General features: G+C 33.6%; 1 protein-coding gene across 1 annotated transcript in view; it reads left to right on the forward strand.

Annotated features, from left to right (window-relative positions):
- LOC111150500 (cilia and flagella associated protein 47) overlaps positions 1 to 12,742 on the forward strand; it is a 526,123-nt gene that overhangs the window by 103,599 nt on the left and 409,782 nt on the right. The window contains exon 23 of the mRNA XM_022507981.1: positions 9,012 to 9,106. Coding sequence (XP_022363689.1) covers positions 9,012 to 9,106 — 95 coding nt within the window. The remainder of the gene's footprint in view (positions 1 to 9,011; positions 9,107 to 12,742) is intronic.

Genomic DNA, 12,742 nt, shown 5'->3' on the forward strand with positions numbered 1-12,742 from the left:
TGGGATCGAGCCCCGCATCGGGCTCTCTGCTCAGCAGGGAGCCTGCTTCCTCCTCTCTCTCTCTGTGCCTACTTCTCTGCCTACTTGTGATCTCTGTAAAAAAGAAAAAAAAAATTGGTTATAACTAAAAACAAAGATCAGTTTAGTTATTTATTGTATGTGTAGTTTTAAATGATTAAATCAAAATATAAATTATTAAAATAAAATATGTTAGATTTATAATGAAATGATGAAAATTTTATTTAAGAAAATTTTTCCCCCAAAAGAATGGGTTATTAAAGGACTAAGTTCATGTAAAGAAGGGTAAGTAAAAACAAAGAAACAAAAGAAGGGTAAGTATGTTAAGTTTTTAAGCATTATTTACTCATTTTCTCCAAATATTCAAATATAAAACCAATTGACTCTGTAAACCCTACTTTTGACAAGCTTTGGTTTTGCATTTTATTATATATGTTTAAGTATTTTTCATAAAAAGTTAAGTCTAGTTTATGCCTTATTATGCAATATTTTGTTTTTATAATTCTGACATTAAGTTATTAATAATAAAATAGTGCTCAATTGATAATTATCCTTGGCACCTAGTAAGAGAAGCCTCATTAAAGTGGCACACAATATGGAGATTTACTTCGTCCTGTTTAAAATACAGAACTAAGAATCCTGCAGCTGGTAAGGAGGATCCATGGTTTTCCCGCTTGTTTTAAAATAATCATTTTAAGGAAAAAATTATTGTCTAATTTTGTTTTCTGAATTAGGTAAATTACTTACATGAAAAATAAAATTTACTTACTTGACAAATAAAAATTAATGTATCATCATTATGGAAAATTACAAGAGGTTAGAAACATAGAAATGTCACCTGGAATGCAAATATGTAGAGCATACTATTATTGATATCTTTGTATCTTACTCTTTTGTTCTATGCTTTTATTAGTTATTTTTTTTAACAGTTATGATCTTACTGCCTGTGTTCGGTTGAAATCTCTTCACTTTTAATAGAAACTTTTACTTGGATATTATAGACTCTTAATTATGTAAATTGACACTGATAACTATTATAGATTATTTTATTCAATAAGTGTCTTTTATATATTATTTAAGCATAATCATAAGGATTTAGGTTTTTTCTTTTATTTTCTTACTCATATAAATATTGTAGTATTGAATATTTTTGTGCATAATAATTTTTCCCTGTTTAGATTTTCTTAAAAGTGAGACTCTCTGAATTGGCTTCATTCCTTCTCTCTCTCCCTCCCTCCCTCCCTCCCTTTGCCCCTTTCCCCCTCCTCCAGTGAGCACACACTCAGGCTCTCTCTCTCTCTTTCAAAAAAAAAAAAATGTATGTACATGTTAAAGCTCTTGATACGTTTTGCAAAAGAGCTTTTGTAAAGAGTTATGCTGTTTTACCTCTCCTTCAGTATAAACTCTAACCAGCATTGAATTAAAGAAATTGGATATTTTTCTATGTGATTAAAAGTACATCATTTCAATTTCTTTGATTACTTATGAGGATTAAAATTTTTCTATCTTTGCTAGTAATAATATATTTCATATGTAAATTATCTGCTCATGAATTTTAATTTTATCACTGTGGTGTATTTGTCTGATGTCAGTGATTTCCTTATTTATTTATATTAAATTTTTTCATCTTTACTGTGAATTTTTTCTAAGATTCATTGCTTGGCATTAGTTTTATTTGTTGTTCAATAAACACTTTATAGTGAAATTTAGCTATCATTTCCTCTGTGATTTCTAACATTGTTTTAAAGATTAGATCATCTTCCCCATCTTAGGATTTGATATATATTAATTCTGGGTTTTTTTCCCTAAATTTTTAATAACTTCATTTTATTTTATTTTATTATTTTTTTAAAGATTTTATTTATTTATTTGACAGAGAGAGACGTAGTGAGAGTGAACACACAAGTAGGCAGAGTGGGAGATGGAGAAGCAGGCTTCCCACTGAGCAGGGAGCCCGATGTGGGGCTCAATCCCAGGACCCCGAGCCCAAGGCAGATGTTTAATGACTGAGCTACCCAGGTGCCCCCTTTTTTCTGTTTTTAATGGTTTAAAATTCATTCAGCATTTTCTATACTTAGTTAATTTGTAAAAAAAAATATTGCTGTATTTCCAGAAAGTATTGGAATGTCAAAGCAAACTTCACTTTATTACATAATTTATTGACCCCAAAGTTTACTAATGATTCAAATGATATGAGTATAGTCAGGCAGACATGTAACATTTCTTCCTATAGAAGTTGGCATCTATCAGACACAGCTTCCAAATTGTCCTTTTCTCCCTCCTTAAGAGCCTTTTGCCTTTGAATTAACATGTAACTTTTGGATGTCATTTTTAGAAACTTGTTCCCAAAGGAAGCTGTTTTTGTTTGGAGCTTCCCATTTTTGTACTTTCAATAAGTTACCTAAGTAGGAAGTATCTAAGTGAGGAATTTTCATTCTCCTACCAGCAGTGCCTCATAAATCCATAAATTCTAGATACTTTTGAATGGCCGTTTGGACAGGTAATGTATGTCAGGGTTTGTTTTGTATTTTTTTTTTTAATAGTCCACTGGTGAATTCCACTTTTATGTTTGCAAGGACGCTTGGTCAAGTCCATTATTCCCTGACCTACCCCCTCAATAGAAGGATGGTCGCTCAGTAGGAGGCTCACAAGCTTTCTGTTATTTCTCTTCTCCCAACTTACATGTATATATTTTAAAAGTAAAATAGTGCTAACGCAGAATTGGAATCTATTATCTCCTTCTCAGGGCTTATCCTGCATCCCAGAGGCAGTAACATTTTTCATTAATTATCTAATGAAAACACTTACTTAATGACAAGCATCTTCACTCACTTGAAACATTAACTCCTGTTATCCATTTTATAATGTAATTATAGTTTAAATTTCAATTAAAATTTTTATCAGAGATTTGTTATAACAATATATTGTTCATTGTTAAGCCAAGTAGTGTAACTGCGTAGTTACTTTATTTACTTTCCTTTAACTTTTTTTTTTATTACTGGAGTTATTAATTACTCAATTATCCTTAGATATTTGACTAAATCCTCCCATGCCACAAATCTCTCCTTTATACTATGCTTGTCTGGACAATGTTCCACATAGTCTAGTCTGTCACATAATAATGTCATTATCTACTTATTCTCTTGAAGTAATCTTCCTGGAGCACAGCAACCTCCTGCTTCAACATGGACTAGATACTTTCCCTGCAGCAGAACTTTTGTCTAAGATTTCCTTTCACTATAATTGTAGGGATTTTTTTTTTAAGATTTTATTTATTTATTTGTCAGAGAGAGAGAGAGAGGGAGAGAGAGCAAGCACAGGCAGACAGAATGGCAGGCAGAGGCAGAGGGAGAAGCAGGCTCCCTGATGAGCAAGGAGCCCGATGTGGGACTCGATCCCAGGATGCTGGGATCATGACCTGAGCCGAAGGCAGCTGCCTAACCAACTGAGCCACCCAGGCGTCCCTAATTGTAGGGATTTTTTAAAAAACTCTTTTCTGTTTTGAATCTCTTGTTTTTTCAATCTCTTGCCTTCCTCTTTCTTGGTTTACTGCATTGTTTAGGTAGATTATATCTTCCAGGGGCTTCTAAAGAAAAGGCATAAGGGATCTAATTTTTGAGAATTTCCATGTCTGAAAATATCATTGTTTTTCCTTTCACACTTGAATGATAATTTGGTTTAGAGTAAAATTCTGTTATTTCACACTGATAATTTTAGTGTGAATCTCTTGTTGTATGTTCTTGTGGAACTTTTCAATAGAAATTCATGTCCTCCGGTTCTATAAAGTTTTCATAAACTATTTCCTTGAAAAGTTCTTCCCACCATTTTCTGTATTTCTTTCTTTAAGGCTTTATTGGTTGTGTTTTGTACATCTTGGAATATGTTTTATATTTTAATTATCTTATATTTTCTCTCCTCTTGTCCTTTCCCTTATTTCTTTGTTGTAGTTTTCAGGATATTTTTCTAACTTGATTATGTCTTGAGAAATTATTTTGGCAATTTTAAACTAATGAGAGTTAACTTTTTTCTGATTGTTTCATTACCTATAGACTTCTGAAAGATAAAAACAACAGTTTTTATCTCTACTTGTATTATGATGATTTTTTTGACATTTTCTTCTGTTGCTACATTGTCTCATTTTTTGCTGAATTATTTCTCCTTCATTTCTTCTTCATGTGGATGAGTTCCTTAAATGTTTGTTGATTTTTGCCTGTTCTCTCATGATATTAGTGGATCTCACAATGCTGTCTTCATTACCAACTATTATATCATTTCCTGACTATCTGGAGCCTAGTGAATGTTTAAGGAGGTCAAAATGTTAGTCTGTAAGACTTTAATCTTGAGCAGTTCAGTTTTTTTGGAAAATATTTCTTCAAATTAAAAGGATAATAGGTTAATATATCAACAATATGTATGCATATTTGATAAACAGATGAAATGGAGCAATTCCTTGAAAGACAAAATCTGTCAAAACTTACACAAGAAGAAATAGTCTGGATAAGCCTCAGTATATTAAAGAAATTGAATCAATAATTCATAACCTTCAAAAACAGAAGGCACCAGGCCCAGATGGGTTCATTGGTCGACTCTATCAAACATTTAGAGAAGGGGCGCCTGGGTGGCTCAGTGGGTTAAAGCCTCTGCCTTCGGCTCGGGTCATGATCCCAGGTCCTAGGATGGAGCCCTCCATCAGAGAGCCTGCTTCCTCCTCTTTCTCTCTCTCTGCCTGCCTCTCTGCCTAGTTATGATCTCTGTCTGTCAAATAAATAAATAAAATCTTAAAAAAAACATTTAGAGAAGAAGTCATACCAATTCTCTACAATCTCTTTCAGAAGATAGAAACAGAAAGAATATGTTCTAACTCATTCCAACTCGTTTTGAGGGCAATAGTACTCTAATACCAAACCAGACAAAGGCAATACAAGAATAGAAAACAGCATACCAATATCTCTTCTCAGCATAGATACAAAAGTCCTTAACAAAATATTAGCAAATCAAATCCAACAACGTGTAAAAAGATATGCACCATGACCAAGTGAAATTTATCCCATGTGTGCAAGGTTGGTTTACATTCAGAAATCAATGCATTCCATTATATGAACAGGACAGAGGAAAAAAAATCACATGACCATATCAGTAGATTCAGGGGAGATAAAACATTTTTATAAAATCTAATACCCATTCATGAAAACAACTTAGTAAATGAGGACTGGAGCAGAACTTTCTCAACTTGATTAAAAAAATGTATACAAATACCCTGCAGCTATTATCATTCTTAGTGATAAGAAACTCATAGCTTTCTCATTAAAGTCAGAAACCAGGCTAAGATGTCCCTAGCTAATGCAATAGGACACAAAGAGGAATCAACAGATACACAGATTAGGAAAGATGAACAACTCTGAATTCATTGATGACATGATCATTTATGTAGAAAACCCGAAAGAATTAGTTAAGATAAACACTTATGGAAATAATAAGCTAATATAGCAAGGTTGCAGGATACAAACTTAGTGTACAAAAGTCAGTTTTTCTCTCATATACAAGCAATGAATAAATGGAATTTGAAATTAAATACAAAATACAATTTATATTATCACTCAACCAAAAATGGAATACTTAAATATATTGACAAGTATTGACAAGATCTATTTAGAGGAGGTGGTGAAATGAAAGAGTGCCTGGCAGACTTTCGCCTGTCTCCCTGAGCCCTTCCTGAGACCTCAGTGGAGTCTTCTGTGCCATCTTGTTGCCAGCACTACTGGGTGATGAAACTAAAACAAGGTGCACTTTGTCTGGATTGTGGTTGATTCAGCTATATATCCCGTCAACCACCTCTCACCAAAATGACTAGTAGAAGGAGGAACACCCAACAGAAGAAAAATTTAGAGACTGTGGACATAAACAGTATCTCGGAAAAAGAATTCAAAATAACAATTATCCAGGCAATGGCCAGGTTGGAGAAGACCATTAGTGTCAACATAGAATCTCTAAGGGCAGAAGTGAGGGCTGATCTGGCAGTACTAAAAAATGCTATCAATGAGATCCGATCTAATCCAAATACTCTAACAGCTAGGGTAACGGAGGCAGATGATCGAATTAGTGAATTAGAAGACAAACTGATAGAAAAGAAGGATCAGGAGTAGGCCTGGAACAAACAGCTTAGAAGCCATGAAAACAGAATTAGGGAAATAAATGATGCCATGAAATGTTCCAATGTCAGAATTATTGGGATCCCTGAGAGGGTGGAGAAAGAGAGAAGACTAGAAGATATAGGTGAACAAATTCTAGATGAAAATTTCCCCAATCTGGAGAATGGAACAAGTGTTTGTGTCCTAGAGGCAGAAAGGACACCCCTCCCCCAGATCAATAAGTCTAGAAAGACCTCCAGACAGTTATGAAATTCACAAATCAGAATTTCAGACAGGAGGTCTTAAGGACAGCTTGGGGGAAGAGATCCTTTTTGTACAGAGGAAGGACCATCAGAATAACTTCAAACCTGTCCACAGAAACCTGCAAGCCAGAAAGGACTGGCAAGACATATCCAGGGCAATAAATGAGAAGAACATGCAGCCAAGAATACTTTATCCAGCAAGGCTGACACTCAGAATGGATGGAAAGATAAAGAGCTTCCAAGACTGGCAAGGTTTAAAAGAGTATGTGACCACCAAGTCGGTACTAAAAGAAATATTAAGGGGGAGTTCTATAAAAGAAGAAAGAACCAAAGAGTGACATAGAACAGAAATTTACAGAGACAATTTATAGAAACAAGGACTTCACAGGCAACATGATGTCAATAAAAACGTATTTTTCAATAATCACTGTTAGTGTGAATGGCTTAAATGCTCCCATAAAATGGCACAGGATTGCAGACTGGATAAAACGATAGGACCAGTCCATATGCTGTCTACAAAAGAAACATTTGGAACCTAAAAATACATGTAGACTGAAAGTGAAGGGATGGAGAAACATCTTTCATGCCAATGGGCCTCAAAAGAAAGCTGGGATAGTGATTCTCATATCAGATAAATTAGATTTTAAGCTAAAGACTGTAGTCAGACATGCAGAAGTACATTACCTCATTGAGGTACCACCTTACACCATTTAGAATGGCCAAAATCAACAGGCAGGAAACAAGTGTTGGAGAGGATGTGGAGAAAGGGGAACCCTCTTACACTGTTGCTGGGAATGCAAGTTGGTGCAGCCACTTTGGAAAACAATGTGGAGATTCCTTAAGAAATTAAAAATAGAGCTACGCTATAACCCTGCAATTGCACTACTGGGTATATACCCCAAAAATACAGATGTAGTGAAAAGAAGGGCCATCTGTACCCCAATGTTCATAGCAGCAATGGCCACAATTGCCAAACTGTGGAAAGAACCAAGATGCCCTTCAATACACCAATGGATAAAGAACATATGATCCATATATACAATGGAATATTATGCCTCCATTAGAAAGAATGAATACTCAACTTTTATATCAACATGGATGGGTCTGGAGGAGAGTATGCTGAGTGAAATATGTCAAGCAGAGAAAATTAATTATCACATGGTTTCACTTACTTGTGGAGCATAAGGAATAACATGGAGGACATTAGGAGGAGGAAAGGAAAAGTGAATTGGGGGAAATCAGAGGGGAAGATGAACAATGAGAGACTGTGGACTCTGAGAAACAAGCAGAGTTTTGGAGGGAAGGGGGTAGGGCGTTGGGTGAGCTTGGTGGTGGGTATTAAGGGGCTCACATATTACATAGAGCACTGGGTGTGGTGCATAAACAATGAGTTTTGGAACACTGAAAAAATAAAATTAGTTAAAAAGAATATAGATAAAAAGATCTATTTAAGGAAGGATATCAAATGATGAAATTTATCTGATGAAAGATATCAAAGAAGAATTAAATAAAGGGAGTAGTATTCGATGTTCATGCATAGGAAGTCTCAATATTGTTAAGATGGCACTTCTTCCCAACTTGATCTAGAGATTCAGTGCATCTCAGTCAGAATCCCAGAATATTATTTTATAGGTGTTGCCAAATTGAGAGAAGTTTATATGGAAAGGGAAAAGACACACAATAGCCAACACACTACTGAAGGAGAACAACAAAATTGGAGGACTAACACTATCCAACTTCAAGACGTTCTACAAAAGTGCAATAATCATGAGACTTTGGTATTGGCAGAAATATAGACAAATAGGTAAGTGGAATAGAAAAGAGAGCCCAGAAATAGACCAACATAAATGTAGTCAACTGATCTTTGACATGTGATTAGAGGCAGTAATGCTCAGAAAAGGTAGTTTTTTTCAAAAAATACTGCTGAACAACTGGATATGACAAGCAAAGATATGAATCTAGATACAGACTTTACACTCCTCACAAAAATTAACTTAAAATGGCTCATAGAACTAAATGTAAAATGCAAAATTAACAAAACTTTTGGGAGATAACAGAAGGTAAAATCTACAGGACTTGAGTTTGGTAATGACATTTTAGATATAATAACAGAGGCAAGATCTGCGAAAGAAGGACTGAGAAGCTGCAGTTCATTAAAATTAAAAATTTCTGCTCTGCAAAAGACACTGTCAAAAGACCAAAAAGGCAGACCACTTACTGGGAGAAAATATTTGCAAAAGGCAGTTTCTTTTCACTTCTGTGCTTCTGCATTTGTCAGCTCTATTATAAAGATCATTTTAACTATGTTTACTTTATTCTGAGCTCAATATTTAATGTATTTTATGCTCTTAATATCTCAAGGGTAATTTTTTTATTGTACTTGTAATTAGTTACCATTGAAATACAAAACTGGAATTTTATAGATGTGATAAGCCATGATATTTTATAAGTGTTTTAAAGTATGGCTTTGTTTTCTGTCTGGTTACATAAAAATAAAAAATAATTTTATTATTTCTTATTTTGTATTGAAAAGTATAGTAATAATTATCTATAAGCTAATATCTCTTACTATTTTATCAGTATATTTACTTTCCTCTCGTAGTATTGCAAGCACCATTGAGATTATCCAACACTGATTTTATATTTGAAATGCCATTGCATATTTTGGATTCTAATAACAAGGTCACAAAAACTCAGGTATGTATAAAGAATTGATGCAGTTTACAACCTTTTTTTTTAAATTATGGTTTTTAGTTTACTGAGTTGATTATTCTGAAGCACGTATTGTAGGAATACTTTGTTTTAGAGAACTTATACATACAATATTTCTCAGAAGTAATTATCAAAGTATACAAATACCCATTTTTATATATACATTTTTATATATACATATATTTAATAGGATTATTCAAAATATTTTAAATAGAATTAAGTTACTAGTATCTTCTTATATAAATAGAAGCTATGATTAAATTAATGTGAAGTATGTTCCATTCAGGTAAGGAAATGTGGTGAAAGGTAATAATAAAAATTGGAAAGATCCAGGTATATAATAAAGTGACTTCTATAAAAATCTAGTCTTTTTTCTTACTAGATATCTCTGTGTCTCTCCTAATTATGAATCCACCTAGAAGAAAAAAAAAAGACATGCATAAAGGAAGCTCATGCATACATATTAGAAATTTGTATTTATAGTAACTCTTTATTATGTTATATATTGTCTTTCCTACAATTAATTCTGAACCTCTGTAGCTTTGAAGAAAAATTGCATGGCAAAAATATTTAACATTGCATGTATCAAATAATAGCAGAGTCCTAAATGAAATTATAGTTAGAGAAGAATTGAGGATCTCTTCTGAAATTAACATGTGACTGTTTCAAGTATAAAATATCAGTAAAACTTCTGACTCTAACATAACTTCAAGGATGCAAAAGACTTTGTATGTGGGGCTAGAAAGGAAGCTTTAGTGAGCTGAACTGGATTGAATCCAAAGGAAAAGCAGTCCCTTTATAAATGTGAGATTATTTTATATCATTGAAATTTTATTCATTTGGCATAATGAAAGACAATCTAGACAAGAGCCTTCTCTCTTGAGTGGCAAAAGAGTCACATTGGCCCCACAGAGAAAGAAATGTGTCTATGATGCACTACTTGAATTTGCCATGGATGATATTTATATAGTCATAATAAAATATATAATAGAAATCTTAATATTTTATGGGGCAAAATTAAAATTTGATCATATATATTACATGTGAAATGACAGGTGTGTGATAGGTACAATGTGTATGTGAAGATTAAGTTGACACAAGGGTTGGGAATGGTAGAAGAAAGTGAAGTAAAATTCATTTTACCTAGTGGGTAATTAAAGGAGATTATCTAAAGTTGACAGAAGAACTAGCGTGAATAGTGAATAGCGTGAATTCTTGTATTATAGAATATACTTTTCTGATGTGTCATGTGATGGAGATGATGGACCCTGATAAAGAGAAATGATGCTAGATTATGTAGGTGGTCCCAGTTGAACTACACAAGTGGTTAAAACCAGAGAAACTTTCCTGTGCTCAGAAGGAAATGTGATGACAGAAGAAGGGTAGAGAGATATGATGTTGTTGTATTTGAAGATAGTGGAAGGAATCCACCAGCCAATGAAGGTGTTTGCCTTCTAGAAACTGGGAATAGCAAGGAAATAGTCTTTTCCAGAGCCCTCCAGAAACTATCATAGTTCCTTCTAACACCTTGATCCTAGTCCAGTGATGTGCCTTTTGAACTTATAACCTACAAGACTGTAATTTTATAAATTTGTGTTCATTTAAACTATTAAGTTTGTGGTAATTTAAGGTAGCAATAAAAAAAAAAAAAAACTAAAGTAGACCATATCAACATTGTATTTAGAATCAGGGTAGAACTAGAGAAAATCCAACATTTAGCTAAAATTAGTTGCTTCAGGGAAGCAGATCTCTTGATGAGGAGTTGAGTGGGTCATCTGTTTTTTGTTTGCTTGTCTTTTTGGGACAGCTGTTCTCTTTTTTTAAACAAGCATTTTTGAATTATTTGTGTAAGGTGTGTACATGTATCATTTTGATGAAGGTATTTAAAAACTACTATACGTACTAAACAATGTTTCCTTATAGATGACTGTATCAGTTTTGTTCTTGGGATAGGATTGGAAAGTGGATAGTATTTTTAGAGATCTAACATTTCCTCATTTCAGAATGAGTAAAATGAGGCATTCAGATGACTAGTACATCTCCATCTTCTATTTTAAAAGGTTTTTTTTTTTCTTTATAAGATGCAAATATTAGACTTAAATAGCTGTTTACGTACTGAGAGACTTTGGGAATAAAATTGACTCATTTTAAAATCCTGAATATTTTAAATCAATCACACTTTAGATAGAGATGAAGTACACTATTTTGTTGTGTTGCCAGTTGTATGGATAATTCTATACTTTTCAAATTTTGAAGAGTAAAGCTAAAACAATACCTAGTTGAGGGTTTTATTTTAATAGTATGTTGTACTGGAGAGACAAGTCTGCACACAAGTCCTGCATATAGCTCCCAGATTTACCAGAACATTACAAACATAGTGCAAAGAGTTTATGTATATTCTTTACACGACTTTCCCTATTATTAACACCTATACAGCATAGAATATTTTTCAGACCTAAGAAATTAACATTAGAACAAAATTATTAATTAGACCATAGATTGTATTTGTGTTTCACCTGTTTTTCAGTAATGTCCTTTTACTGTTTCAGGGTTCAATTAAGGGTATCATGTTTCATTTAGTTTCCTCTGATATGTGACAGGCTCTCAGTCTTGCTCATTTTTTAATGACTTTGTCATATTTTAAGAGTACTGTTTTGGTACTGTTTCAGAATGTTCTTTAATTTTCACTTGTCTGACTTTATCCACCTGATTCAGCTTCATTCTTATTTTTCATGGGTTTTGGGGCAGAATGTAACAGACGTGAATTGTCTTTTTTGTCACATCATGTGAAGGGAGTACATGATATCAGCATAACTTATCACTGGTGATATATGTCAGGAGAACTGAAAAAAAGTTATATAAACGGTTTCTGTTTTTTCACACTCTGCATTTTATTTTATTTATTTATTTATAAAAGATTTTATTTATTTATTTAACACAGAGAGAGATCACAGGTAGGCAGAGAGGCAGGCAGAGAGAGAGAGAGGGGGAAGCAGGCTTCTTGCTGAGCAGAAAGCCCGATGCAGGGCTCAATCCCAGGACCCTGAGATCATGACGTGAGCCAAAGGCAGAGGCTTAACCCACTAAGCCACTCAGGTGCCCCCCACACTCTGCATTTTAGAAGTGAGTTGTCAATTTCACCCCACACTCAAGGTGTTGGGGGTCAAGCTGTACCTTCTGGAGGGGGGATTTATATATATTATTTGGAATTTGTCTGTAAGGAAAATTTATTTATTTTATTAGTTATTTTATTACTTAATATGCCAGTGTCACAAATATTTATACATTCAGTTATAATCAATATTACATTATTTATTTTGTTATTAAATTTTGTTATTAAATTGTTTTTGTTTTTGTTATTTTGTTATATTTTGTTATTAAATGTTCCAGCTCTGGCCATTTGGAATTCTTTTAGATTGGTCTTTTTTTTTTAAATTTTATTTTTCATAAACATATAATATCTTTTTATCCCCAGGGGTACAGGTCTGTGAATCGCCAGGTTTACACACTTCACAGCACTCACCATAGCACATACCCTCCCCAATGTCCATAATCCCACCCCCCCAACCCCCCTCCCCCCATTAACCCTCAGTTTGTTTTGTGAGATTAAGAGTCACATAT

This window comes from Enhydra lutris, unplaced genomic scaffold (genome assembly GCF_002288905.1).
Source record: "Enhydra lutris kenyoni isolate GAN:26980312 unplaced genomic scaffold, ASM228890v2 scaffoldscaffold23, whole genome shotgun sequence".
Lineage (NCBI taxonomy): Eukaryota > Metazoa > Chordata > Mammalia > Carnivora > Mustelidae > Enhydra > Enhydra lutris.